The following is a 13,691-nucleotide window of genomic DNA, read 5'->3' as shown; positions in this document are numbered from 1 at the left end:
AGGACAACTGTTAAAATCCGCGTCTGGCTATCCTAATTTAGGTTTCTCGTGATTTGCGTAAATCTCTTCTGGCAAATGCTGGGATGTTTCCTTTGAAAGGGCACAGCCAGCTTCCTTCCCCGATGGGACTGAATACCTCAGTGTTTGGTCCCCTTCCCCAAAGCAACCAACCAACATATGATAAAAGTGGATATATGGGTGTATATGCCAGGTGATCAAAAAGTCAGTATAAATTTGAAAACTTAATAAACCACGGAATAATGTAGATAGAGAGGTAAAAATTGACACACATGCTTGGAATGACATGGGGTTTTATTAGAACAAAAAAAAAAGAAACAAAGTATTGCTAGACGCGTGAAAGATCTCTTGCGCGTTTCGTTTGGTGATGATCGTGTGCTCAGCCGCCACTTTCGTCATGCTTGTCCTCCCAGATCACCAGACCTCAGTCCGTGCGATTATTGGCTTTGGGGTTACTTGAAGTCGCAAGTGTATCGTGATCGACCGACATCTCTAGGGATGCTGAAAGACAACATCCGACGCCAATGCCTCACCGTGACTCCGGACATGCTTCACAGTGCTGTTCACAACATTATTCCTCGACTACAGCTAATGCTGAGGAATGATGGTGGACATATTGAGCATTTCCTGTAAAGAACATCATCTTTGTTTTGTCTTACTTTGTTATGCTAATTATCGCTATTCTGATCAGATGAAGCGCCATCTGTCGGATATTTTTTGAACTTTTGTATTTTTTTGGTTCTAATAAAACCCCATGTCATTCCAAGCATGTGTGTCAATTTGTACCTCTCTATCTACATTATTCCGTGATTTATTCAGTTTTCAAATTTATACTGACTTTTTGATCACCCGGTATATCTAAAGGTTCCACATCTTCTCCTGAACAACTCGACCGATTTCAGGCAAACTCAATACACATCTTTCTTACTATCTGAAGGAAAAACTGTGACGGTAAGAACTAGCAACCTCCTAATGAATTGGGGTTGCAGGAGATGTATATACAAGAGGTGGAAGGAGGAAATGGACAGAAAGAAGCGGCAGGAGGAGATGGATAGGAAGAAGGGGAGAAGGAGTGGACACAGAGAGGGGCAACAGCCGATGAGTGGCAGGAACAAGTGGACAGAGGGGCAGAAAAAGGTACACAAAGAAACGAAAGTGGAGGAGATGGGAAGGCACAGGGGTTAGGTGGGATGAAGGTATGGAGGGAGAGGGGGGAGAAGGTGATGGACAGAGAGAGGGGAAGAGAGGTGATGGACAGAGAGAGAGGAACAGCAGGGAAGGAGAGAAAGGGGGACACAGGAGATGGAGAGGACATGGATATGGAGAGGGGGATGGAGGCAATGGAGAGAGATGGGGGATGGAGGATATGGGGAGAGAGAGGCAGACAGAGGTGATGGAGAGAGAGGGGGGATAGAGGAGATGGACAGACAGAGAGGGAGAGAGGAGATGGACAGAGGAAATGGTGAGAGATGGACAGAGGAGATGGACAGAGAGCGAAGGATGTGCGGGAAGAATATGGAGAGGGGGGCAGGAGATGCAAAGAGGGTGGGGGATGGGGGAGACTGACAGAGAGAGAGGGGGGGGGGGGCAGAAGAGTTGGATAGAGTGATGGAGTTGGAGGAGAGGCGGAGATGGACAGGAAGAGTGGGATGATGGAGAAGGAGAGAGAGGGAGTTCACAGGAGACGAACAGAGAGAGAGGGATGGGGGAGATGGAGATGGGGGTGGAGAAAATGGAGAGAGAGGTAGGGACACATGGAAAGAGAGAGGGGCAGGGAGGAAATGAGGGGGACAGAGGAGATGGACATGGAGAGGAGGATGAAGGAGATGGAGAGAGGAATAAAGGAGATGGGCACGGGCAGGAGGACACAGGACGAAGGATATGGAGGGAGAGGCGAATGAGAGGGATGGAGGAGACGGACAGAGAAGTGGAGGAGATGGACTTACAGGTAACTGGAATAAACAGATACCCTGGCAACACCAGGTACTCAGCTAGTTTATAATATGTTGATGGTTGCTTTGTTGACAGTTTTCTGTGATGTCCTCTGCTGTGTGAGAGGCTTGTTGTTACTTTTGTATTCTAATCTGTCTTCTTTTCGTTTCAAATATCGTAGTGCTGTTGTCGTATCTACTTGTGAGTTTTATATTATACTTATTTACAATTTGCTGTGCTTTGTGCAGGGCTGCTTGCTACAGTGTGTATGTCTATGTCTTTGTTATTCTAGAGTTCGTTCATTGTGTTTCTTTTCTGACAAGTGGTATCTGTAAGGAAGCTATTTTTGTGTCACATACACTTCTAGGTATGGGGTCCTGTCATGGAGTGGTAGAAATGAAGCTTAGAAGTAGCCTTCTCTCTCTCTCTCTGTTTCTCTAATTCTCTGTTCCCTTCCGCTCTCCCTCTCTCTGTCTTTCTCTAATTCTCTGTTCCCTTCCCCTCTCCCTCTTTCCCTATCTCTCTTTCTGTGTGTGTGTGTGGGGGGGGGGGGGGGGAGGGAAGGTCGTGTAGTTTTTCTGACATTTTCTCCCCTCCCAGTGCTGCGGGAACGTAGTCGATAACTGGCGTGGCACTGGATCCATGAATTTTTTTTATACTTATCTGACTGGTCCCTGTCTCTTCCTGATCTTATTTAGTATGTAGTGCTCGTGTGTTTTCCAATTTACGTGCTAATGATAGTGTAGTCTTAGGTCTCTCGAATTTTCACCGAGCCGCAGTGCGGTTCCACATAGGGGAAGTCGTGTGTCTCAGATAACACGATTATTTTTCTTGGTGAGGCCTCTGTGCCGGAACAAAATCGTTTGAGTGTTTCTCGGAGCCGACTTTCTTCTCTTTAGTCACCCCTCCCTGTAGTCGGGCTGAGCAGCTCGGCGTCCTATCCGTCCGTGCGGTTTGTGACCACATAGCGCGCCGTGTCGCCGGCCGGCGTACAACTCTAGCCCTCCCTGGCTCGTCGGTTCTGAATAGAGCGTGGAGGAGTGAGGAAGTGATGGCTTCCTGAGGTGTTCCTGCTTCTGGCGTGAAACAGTCGGACGTTTTGGTCCCTACACGTACTCTGCACTGCCTTTCAGATAGTTATTCCTTTACGATTCTGATTAAATCAGAAAGAATTTATAGAAAGCTGCCCGATACCTAAAAATACGGCTAGTGTACGTTTGTCGCGATTGGAGGCGTTTGCAGTATTTCTCGGAAGCTTCAGCAGTGGATGGTTTGCAGAACAGTCCCGACTGTGCGTGTTCCTGGGCGGTCGCAGGTGCGGGTGACGGGCCGGCTGGACCGCGAGACGCGCTCCCTCTACGAGCTGTGGGTGGAGGCGCGGGACCGCGGGCAGCCGCCGCTGGCGACGCGCGCGCCGCTGCGCGTGCGCGTGCTCGACGAGAACGACAACAGCCCCGTGTTCGACCCCCGGCAGTACAGCGCCTCCGTCGCCGAGAACGCCTCCATCGGCGCCAGCGTGCTCCAGGTGAGCGCCGCTCTCCGTTCTCGCTCCTCGGCGCAGCCATTCCTTTCCTATACTGTTCCGCCCCTGCCTAATTTATCAGTCTCCTCCGATGTGGCTCACTCTTCACTTACACACTTTGGCTCGAGCTTCACCACCTGGTAACACACTGTGACACTCAGCGGCAGCTCCCACGAGAGTGCGTCGGCAGCCTGACTTGTGACACCTTGCCAATTCAACAGTTATCTTTCTTCGAATTCTGCTAAAGATAACGTAGATGGGATAATTGAAATACACACATCAAAAACAGTTAAGCATCAACCCGGTTCCGAGAACTCCTGAAGATTGACGTTGACTGTGGATATTGTATCACAGACACACTCCATTTGACTGTTCAGAGATGTAACTAAATCCGCCCAAAGATGTAAACAACAGTGCATGAGCAGCGCCTATTAGACGGATGGGGTCCGACAGCCAATCACTTCCAGTCATTCCTCCAGGAAGGACGTACACGGCTCGTGTTGTCTGTAGTTCAGCCACGTCTAGATAGTCAGTACCGCAGTTCGATCACGTCCACATTGTTACTTTGTACAAGCGAGGGCTCTCAACAAGAGAAGTTTCGAAGTGAACCAAAGCGATGTTGTTCGGATGTGAAGGAGGTACGGAGAGTCAGCAACTGCCTCGCTCAGGCCGGCCGAGGGCTGCTACTGCAGTCAATTACCGCTACCTAAGGGTTATTCCTCGGAGGAACCCTGACAGCAACACCACCGTGCTGAGTAATGCTTTTCGTGCAGCCACAGGATGTCGTGTTACGTCTCAAACCGCGCGCAATAGGCTGCATGATGCGCAACTTCACTCCCGACGTCCACGGCGACGTACATCTTTGCAACCACGACACCTTGCAGTGCGGTACAGATGGGCCCAACAACATGCCGAATGGACCGCTCAGGATTGGCATCACGTTCTCTTCACCGATGAGTGTCGCATACGCCTTCATAAAACAATTGCTGGAGACGTGTTTGGAGGCAACCCAGTCAGGCTCAACGCCTTAGACACACTGTCTAGCGAGTACAACAAGGTGCAGGTCCCTCATGTTTTGGGGTGGCATTATGTGGGGCCGACGTACGCCGCTGGTGGTTATGGAAGGCGCCGTAACGACTGTACGATACGTGAAAGCCATCCTCCGACCGATAGTGCAACCATATCGCCAGCATATTGGCGAGGCATTCCTGTTCATGGACGACAATTCGCGCTCCCATCGTGCATATCTTGTGAATGATTTCTTCAGGATAACGACATCGCTCGACTAGAGTGGCCAGCATGTTCTCCAGACATGAACATTATCGAACACGCCTGGTATAGATTGAAAAGGGCTGTTTATGGACGACGTGACCCTCCAACCACTCTGAGGGATCCACGCCGAATCTCCGCTGAGGAGTGGGATAATCTCGACCAACAGCGCCTTGATGAACTTGTGGATAGTATGCTACGACGAACACAGGCATGCATCAGTGCAAGAGGACGTGCTACTGGGTATTGGAGGTACCGGTGTGTACAGCAGTCTGGACCACCACCTCTGAAGGTTTCGCTGTATGGTGGTACAGCATGCAAGGTGTGGTTTTCATGAGCAATAAAAAGGGCGGGAATGATGTTTATGTTGATGGTTCAAATGGCTCTGAGCACTATGGGACTTAACGTCTGAGGTCATCAGTCCCCTAGAACTTAGAACTACTTAAACCTAACTAACCTAAGGACATCACACACATCCATGTCCGAGGCAGGATTCGAACCTGCGACCGTAGCGGTCGCGCGGTTCCAGACTGTAGCGCCTAGAACCGCTCGGCCACCTGGGCCGGCGTTTATGTTGATCTCTCTTCCAATTTTCCGTACATGATCCGGAACTCTCGGAACCAGGTGATGCAAAACTTTTTTTTATGTTTCTATACGGCACTTAATACTACCGCGCTACGCTACATCACTACTCTTCTAGGCTCTGTGGAACTTGTCATCAAGGTCGCTAGCACACCTTCAGTTGAGCACGTCTTAAGGAGCTTTTGCGCATGCGCAACTGGCGTGACGTAATTTCTTTACGGGTGAAATACGTACGGATTTGATATAAATAACGTGCACAGTTCGCTGCTTGCACAGTTAGCCCTTACCATTCGACTACAAGTTTGCGGCTGTGCCACCAGCTGGTAACACAGTGCAGCACACTTTCATGCCCGTTCGCTTGGCATAAATCCCGCTAGAGTGTACCACAGTCCTCACACACGCTAATTCACTCACTGTATCATAAAATTATATCGCACGTCAGAATACGAGTATTATTATGGAGCAAGAGAAGAAATTAATGTTCTTAAGCTGGTAATATTGAACTCGTTGTTATTGAACTAGTGTGTGTACTGTCTCTGTTTGTATATTTGTGAAGGACAATATCAATTTCAAGAGCGACGTCAACTGTTCCCCCAGCGTACATAATTTCGTACACGTAAATAAGTTGCTCTCGTGGTGTAGAATTCTTGAAATGTAAGAGAAAGAAAACTTCTATAGGATCTTCTCGAATTGAGATATTTGCATTCGTATTTGATCATTCGATGATTGCTTGCGTGTGAAATGAGTTCGTTTTTGCAGAGAAAACTTTCTCTGTGCTTTTGACCGTGTTATTGAAGCAGGCTCTACAGCAAAGATCGCTCACCATATTTTCGAAGCTTCTCGTACATTACGGTTCTTCACAGAATCTTTTGATAAAAAAAAAAAATACACAAAATTACCTTTAAAATCCACCAGACTATTATGGCTGTTACCAAACTCCACATTAACGTTACATATCGCTCGTGAATCTCAAAAAAACACAAATTGTACAACATAGCGGCTAAGAATCACTGTTTCATCGCACACACTCCATGCACGTCCTCTCGTTACCCTGTCTGTCACACACTGATTTTCTTACATTTCTTCGCTCGCCACGGAAAACCCTGAGTCAAGGAATAAATATCTCGCTTGCGCAGACGAAACGCGTAGCCTCGCGACATATTGTAACTTTGAACCAATAACAGTAGGAAGGTCGTTAAAACGATGAGCTGAACGATTCACGACTCCTATCCGCCAGTACAGCCCAAGAGATACAGGGTTATTACAAATGATTGAAGCGATTTCACAGCTCTACAATAACTTTATTATTTGAGATATTTTCACAATGCTTTGCACACACGTACAAAAACTCAAAAAGCTTTTTAGGCATTCACAAATGTCCGATATGTGCCCCTTCAGTGATTCGGCAGACATCAAGCCGATAATCAAGTTCCTCCCAAACTCGGCGCAGCATGTCCCCATCAATGAGTTCGAAAGCATCGTTGATGCGAGCTCGCAGTTCTGGCACGTTTCTTGGTAGAGGAGGTTTAAACACTGAATCTTTCACATAACCCCACAGAAAGAAATCGCATGGGGTTAAGTCGGGAGAGCGTGGAGGCCATGACATGAATTGCTGATCATGATCTCCACCACGACCGATCCATCGGTTTTCCAATCTCCTGTTTAAGAAATGCCGAACATCATGATGGAAGTGCGGTGGAGCACCATCCTGTTGAAAGATGAAGTCGGCGCTGTCGGTCTCCAGTTGTGGCATGAGCCAATTTTCCAGCATGTCCAGACACACGTGTCCTGTAACGCTTTTTTCGCAGAAGAAAAAGGGGCCGTAAACTTTAAACCGTGAGATTGCACAAAACATGTTAACTTTTGGTGAATTGCGAATTTGCTGCACGAATGCGTGAGGATTCTCTACCGCCCAGATTCGCACACTGTGTCTGTTCACTTCACCATTAAGAAAAAATGTTGCTTCATCACTGAAAACATGTTTCGCACTGAACGCATCTTCTTCCATGAGCTGTTGCAACCGCGCCGAAAATTCAAAGCGTTTGACTTTGTCATCGGGTGTCAGGGCTTGTAGCAATTGTAAACGGTAAGGCTTCTGCTTTAGCCTTTTCCGTAAGATTTTCCAAACCATCGGCTGTGGTACGTTTAGCTCCCTGCTTGCTTTATTCGTCGACTTCCGCTGGCTACGCGTGAAACTTGCCCGCACGCGTTCAACCGTTTCTTCGCTCACCGCAGGCCGACCCGTTGATTTCCCCTTACAGAGGCATCCGGAAACTTTAAACTGCGCATACCATCGCCGAATGCAGTTAGCAGTTGGTGGATCTTTGTTGAACTTCGTCCTGAAGTGTCGTTGCACTGTTATGACTGACTGATGTGAGTGCATTTCAAGCACGACATACGCTTTCTCGGCTCCTGTCGCCATTTTGTCTCACTGCGCTCTCGAGCGCTCTGGCGGCAGAAACCTGAAGTGCGGCTTCAGCCGAACAAAACTTTATGAGTTTTTCTACGTATCTGTAGTGTGTCGTGACCATATGTCAGCGAATGGAGCTACAGTGAGTTTATGAAGTCGCTTCAATCATTTGTAATAGCCCTGTATTATGGGGTTGATATACTGTTAATGTTGTGGGTTTGTGGGTGAAATACAGTATATTAGTGCGCGAATCGGCTTTCGTGCGCAGTGTCAATGCGAGTTCTGTTCAGTCTTTTTACGTGTTAACAGAAAAGTAAATTATCAGGAAACGTTAGCCACAACGGAACTAGGACCTCGTAGACCAGATCCGTTCATTGTGACGAAATCAAACAAACATGACTACAAGCGAACATTTAAGAAAGATATGTACAATAAGCTGATGTGGTTGTGCAGCTGGAACATATGAATTTCTAGAAGTTAATTCGTGGGCTAATACACGTGTTACGGATCTCGTGCGTTTGTGCTAAAAAAATGACGAAAACTTCCAATTACACAAAAATGCGAAAAGGAGATTGGCGAAAGCTTACACATCATTCCGTTATTGCCCTAAACTGAACTTAATTATGTACAAAACAATGAAATTCCACAAAAACAATTCTTACTTTCGTCAGATAATTTATGCACATTATTATTATTGCTATTATTAGTATTGTTATTGTCAGTGTCTGCAGTTGTATAAATCTGTTCATAAGCACAACTGTTGTACGGCAGGTGCTATTTCACTCTCAAACTTTTCTGAATCCAAAAATTTGTGAACACCCAGAATTTACGCCCACTACTCGCGACTGGCGTAGCTGTGACCGCAGCTTAACCACCTGCCCACACGCACACACCAGCGCTTCTGCGCGGTCAGGTCACTAAGAAAGTGGACCCAATAAATTTAAAAAAATGTTTATAGTCCTACAAACTACTGATACACTCGTTACAACTAAGGCTTTGGTATTTCATTTTTATGGTTCCGAACCTAAGTTGGTGAAAACGGAATCCTTATATTATCACTTTGTTTTCTGTCGTTCTGTCTGTGCATCTCAGGAACCTAGAGGTGTCAAATTGAAGTGTATGTCAAATACTAATGTCTCCAGTCCCTTGGCGGTAACCTCATCAAAAATGGTTTAAATGGCTCTGAACACTATGGGACTTGACATCTAAGGTCATCAGTCCCCTACAACTTAGAACTACTTAAACCTTACTAACCGAAGGACATCACACACATCCATGCCCGAGGCAGGATTCGAAGCTGCGACCGTAGCAGTCGCGTGGTTCGGCCGGCCGAGGTCCGGTGAGCTGGCCAGCCTGTGGATGGTTTTTAAGGCGGTTTTCCATCTACCTCGGCGAATGCGGGGTGGTTCCCCATATTCCGCCTCAATTACACTATGTCGGAGATTGCTGCGCAAACATTGTCTTCACGTGCGCGTACACCATAATTACTCTACCACGCAAACATTGGCCTTACACTGGTCTGGTGTGAGACGTTCCCGGTGGGTCTACCGGGGGGCCGAACCGCACAATAACCCTGAGTTTGGTGTGAGGCGGCGGCGGGGTAAGTGGACTGCTGTAGCCTGGTGTGGGGTTGTGTACCACTGAGGGCTACGGCGGGGACGAAGCCTCTCCGTCGTTTCCAGGTCCTCAGTTCAATACATACATGCATACAACATCCACTCACAATGTCCAGTCTCAAAGGTAAGTGACGCTCACGACGGTTACACCGCGTACTTAAAGCAAACCTGATTTGCATCCTTATAGTGGCGCTGCTAGCGCCCTTTTTGTGGGACTGGTGCGAAATTTGAATAGACGTCATCTTCCAGGTGTAGAAATACCCCTACCACGTTTTGTTGCGTCGCACAACTCCTTCGTCGTGTTGCGATTTTTTTTTCCGTCGGTGTGTTACAGATTGTACGTAACCCTCTGAGCGCGACTCCTACTGTTACTCGTCTGGTTTTGTAAATGTAAAATTTACTTCACAGTCTGTATCACCTTACGTGCTGATTTCTCTCTCAAAGAAAAGTGGGGGAGTGGGGATACGGTAACAGCCAGGTTGGATACATACCTCTGAACAGTATCCCGGAATCTGATCAGTGATACGATCATCATGAGAGAACTCAGCAGCTTCTGCAAAATGGCCACCAGCATTTGAATTCCCTGAAAATTGAGCGCCTTATTTTTGTTTAAAGCGCCAACTCGCTATAGTAACGCCTTCTGCTGCACGCTTGTTTTCTGAGGAGTTGACATTATCAGCTTTGCATGTCCATGGCCGCTGACTTTGTGGGCAGTGGGCAGAATATGTATTTTTTGGCATCTTAAGCTTACTGGAGACCGGTCACTCCGAGGTTTTAAATTACAGGACGCGCCCAACTCGGCCACGTTCTTCTCGTTCAGACATCGCGGTTTGCAAGTAGCTGGCAAGTTCGGAAGACGCCAGCGGTCATCACTTTCGGCTCGAGGTAGTTACCGGCTACAGTCCGGTAACAGTGAAGCCGTCATTTCCTTGGACAGAGAGGCGTAATGATGTTCACGAAAAAGCGTCACCGCTTTAACACAGCACGAGCAATGGTTTCGCGCGGAATTGTTGAACCAGCCTGCTAGAAGCTGAAAGCTACATGCGACCTTTGATCTTGCCATGCGGTAAGAAGACGTCGCAAGCTTACCGCCCCCACCCCCTTTCTCGTTCTCCCCCTTGTCCCTACTACAGAACTCTGTCGAGTGTAACGATCTCTCTGAAGCTGCGGTGATATCTCTATGTTCTCTTGAAATCTCTCCCTAGCAGTATCTGCAGTGTGGAGGCTGATTTTTCCTTTCATCGTATCGTGACGCTGGCCACCACTCTGTAATCAATATGCCAGTGACTTGTTAACAATACCTAGTTCCCTTTAAGTGTCACTGTTTTACTTATGGCTGTCTACAGTCAGGGGCGCCGACTTATAAAAAATATTTGGTGGAGGGGGGGCATATTGGGGGTCTTGCTCCGGGAAATTTTCTAAATTTTAGATGAAAAATAGTGAGTTTTAAAGTTTTTTGATCAACATTGGAACATAGAAAATTGGACTCTCGATAACTCGACACTCCGGGAAACTCGACAAGCCTGACACGTTTTTTGGCTTTGAAAAAAGAAACAAAACGTAAACACGAACGGTATTTTCGTAAAAAGCTAATTTAATTTACGGTAATAATCGTGATTATAGACTATTACAAAGCAGTGAATATATAGCTCTGAAAAGACTGAAATTATATTTAAATAAGTCCTAAACCATCATTAAAAGCATAAAACATAAAAAGTCGGAACACTAAAAAAGTCGGAACGCTAAACACGTCAGCAGCATGCGCTGAAGGAAACTATCCACAGTGAATCACTGCTCCATATAGCCGCGGCGTCGCAGTGTGTCGAAGCGTCAAGGCGCCGCGAGGCGGAGGGGGGCTGCAGCCGCCTCCGCTGCAGTCCTTTTGATGTCGCCGCGGCCGCAGCGCACGCCCGCCGGCGCCACACTTTACCCGAAGGTTCGCGCACCGGCACAAATTCTAAGCATCGCAACACTATCGTGATTCACACCACTCGTTTTCAGTGAACCTGCTTACTACCGTAATAATTATTTAACTCATTACTGAATGTATTTAAAAGGTGACTATCGTCAAACAAGGAAAATAAAAAATTCCAATATAATTTTGTGCTTTTGCAAAGCGTAATATAACTGATAATTCTGATACTTTTCTTTGAGTGGGCCAGAGCCCCCTCAGGCCCCATGGAGTCGGCGCCTGTGTCTGCAGTGATTCTCGATTGCAACAGTTGGCCTACGTTGTGAGGGCTGATGTTCGCAATGTGGAACATCCTGGTTCTAGTATACGAATACTCTAATTATAAGCTCTTTCTCTTTGTGTGCAGCAGCCCCTGTCAATCTCCTTCGTCTCAATCAGTTTACAGTCCCCCCCTAGAAAGAGAGGCAAATCCGAATGCTTTATGCAGTCAAGACTCAGACTGAAAATTATAATTAATTTTTCTGTGCACAGCGCACGAGATTCTTTTAAACGGAGCAAAAAAACTAAAAAAGGCAACGACAACGTAATTCCCGGTTGGTGCGCGTGTGTAGGAAGTTTTGTGCTGTCTGGGGGGTGAGGGGCTGCTCTCCCTCCCCCAGTCCCTCGAAGTGGGCTGTGGTGGACACATTACTGTTAGAGAGTCAGGACTCTTTTAAAGTCCTGCCGAGGAGCAGCTCCTGATTGCGACCACGTTAGCGCCAGACGGCCATTGGAAACCGTTATGTGGCACTTTATGAGCAAACAGCCACGCAAGCATTTCTTATAATGTACTATACACTTGGCAGTAGTCAGTGCAGTATAATCTTTAACGGTGTATGATAACTACAGACAGTATTCACTATTGCCAATGACAGGACTGCTAATTACTTCTTCTTCTCCTTTCCTTTAATTACAGTGAGGAAAACCTGTCATTTTCTGCAACCTTGGGGGCTTTCCTTAGCTGGCTTGTGGCAGCGAAATTAACTTAGAAGAAGCACAGGGTGATCAACACGTACAGCAGTGAAGTCAGGTACTGAATGGGAAAGTCGCAGCGCCGCACGTCTGCAGAGCAATCGCACAGGAGAGTCGCCTCGTTCCATTAAACTGAACTGTGTGACACGCTGGAAGGAATCACTTTTTGCGAGATGAGATCTGAAAGCCCGGTGGAAACCTCAAGTGTTTTAGACAGTGCGACAGGCCATCGGTCGTGGCCACGCCGTGCACGAATGTTTGTGTAAATCTGTGTAAGAGGGTCTCTGATTGGTGCACAGTAATTACTTCAGTTCTTGTTGTGGTCTTCGGTCAGAAAACTGGTTCGATGCAGCTCTCCGTGCTACTCTATCCTGTGATCCTGTGCAAGCATCTTCATCTTCGAATAACTGCTGCAACTTACGTCCTGAATCTGCTTACCATATTCATCTCATTTTAACCCCCTACGATTCCCTTCTATACTAAATTAGTAACGTGTCCTATCAACCAATTCCGTGTTCTAGCTAGGTTGTACCACAAATTTCTTTTCTCCCCATTTCTACTCAGTACCTCCTCATTAGCTACATGATTTACAGATCTAATCTTCAGTATTCTTCCAAAGCACCACATTTCAAAAGCTTCAATTCTCTTCTTGTCTACACTGTTTATCATCCACGTTTTACTTCTGTTTATGGCTACACTCCATACAAATATTTTCTAACACCTAAGTGTATATTCGATGTTAACAAATTTCTGTTCTTCAGAAGTATTTTCTTGCCGTTACCAGTATACATTTTAGATCCACTGTAGTTATTTTGCAGTCGAAATAGCAATATATATATAGGGTGTTTCACTAAATGTGTTTGCCTCTGTAAGTCACGAAGTGATAGGCGACGGAATATTTATTGCGGTAGGTCACCATTATAAACGTTAGACTGTCTGCTGAGCTATGAACATAGTTTATTGTGTTATTATCCAAAGAGTTACAGCAAAAAGATGCAATTTTTTAAATGGAACAATAGTTGTTTCTATCATGCACTGTAATCAGTAGCACCAGCTGTGTATTTCATCAATTTAAATTACATTCCTATCACTTTTAGTTTGAGAGCTACAATCGTTCAAAGTTTCAGGGGCAGATACCACACGCTGTACACAATACTTGGCGGTGTAGTGGGTGATGGATGTTCTAGCGGTAGGAAGTTGATTTGAATGAGATGTTTAAATGAGTGTCCATGTTCCTGAATGCACAATGCAATGCGCCTTCTAAAGGGTCTGGGAACGAGATGTGACATCGTCGGTGACACGGAGCAACATGCGTCCTCGATGCGCCGTTTTAGGTCATTTGTGGATGTGGGCTCAGTGACATAAATACGATCCTTTAGCTATTCGCACAGAAAGAAATCTAATAGTGTTAAATTGGGC

The 13,691-nt window shown here is 46.5% G+C and overlaps 1 protein-coding gene across 1 annotated transcript in view; it reads left to right on the top strand.

Annotated features, from left to right (window-relative positions):
• Nucleotides 1-13,691, top strand: part of LOC124620348 (cadherin-related tumor suppressor-like) — a 202,423-nt gene that overhangs the window by 177,433 nt on the left and 11,299 nt on the right. The window contains exons 7-8 of the mRNA XM_047147022.1: nucleotides 3,266-3,325; nucleotides 3,425-3,475. Coding sequence (XP_047002978.1) covers nucleotides 3,266-3,325; nucleotides 3,425-3,475 — 111 coding nt within the window. The remainder of the gene's footprint in view (nucleotides 1-3,265; nucleotides 3,326-3,424; nucleotides 3,476-13,691) is intronic.

Source organism: Schistocerca americana, chromosome 6 (assembly GCF_021461395.2).
Source record: "Schistocerca americana isolate TAMUIC-IGC-003095 chromosome 6, iqSchAmer2.1, whole genome shotgun sequence".
Lineage (NCBI taxonomy): Eukaryota > Metazoa > Arthropoda > Insecta > Orthoptera > Acrididae > Schistocerca > Schistocerca americana.
Note: the sequence above shows the minus strand (reverse complement) of the source record. Positions and strands in the feature narration are given on the sequence as shown.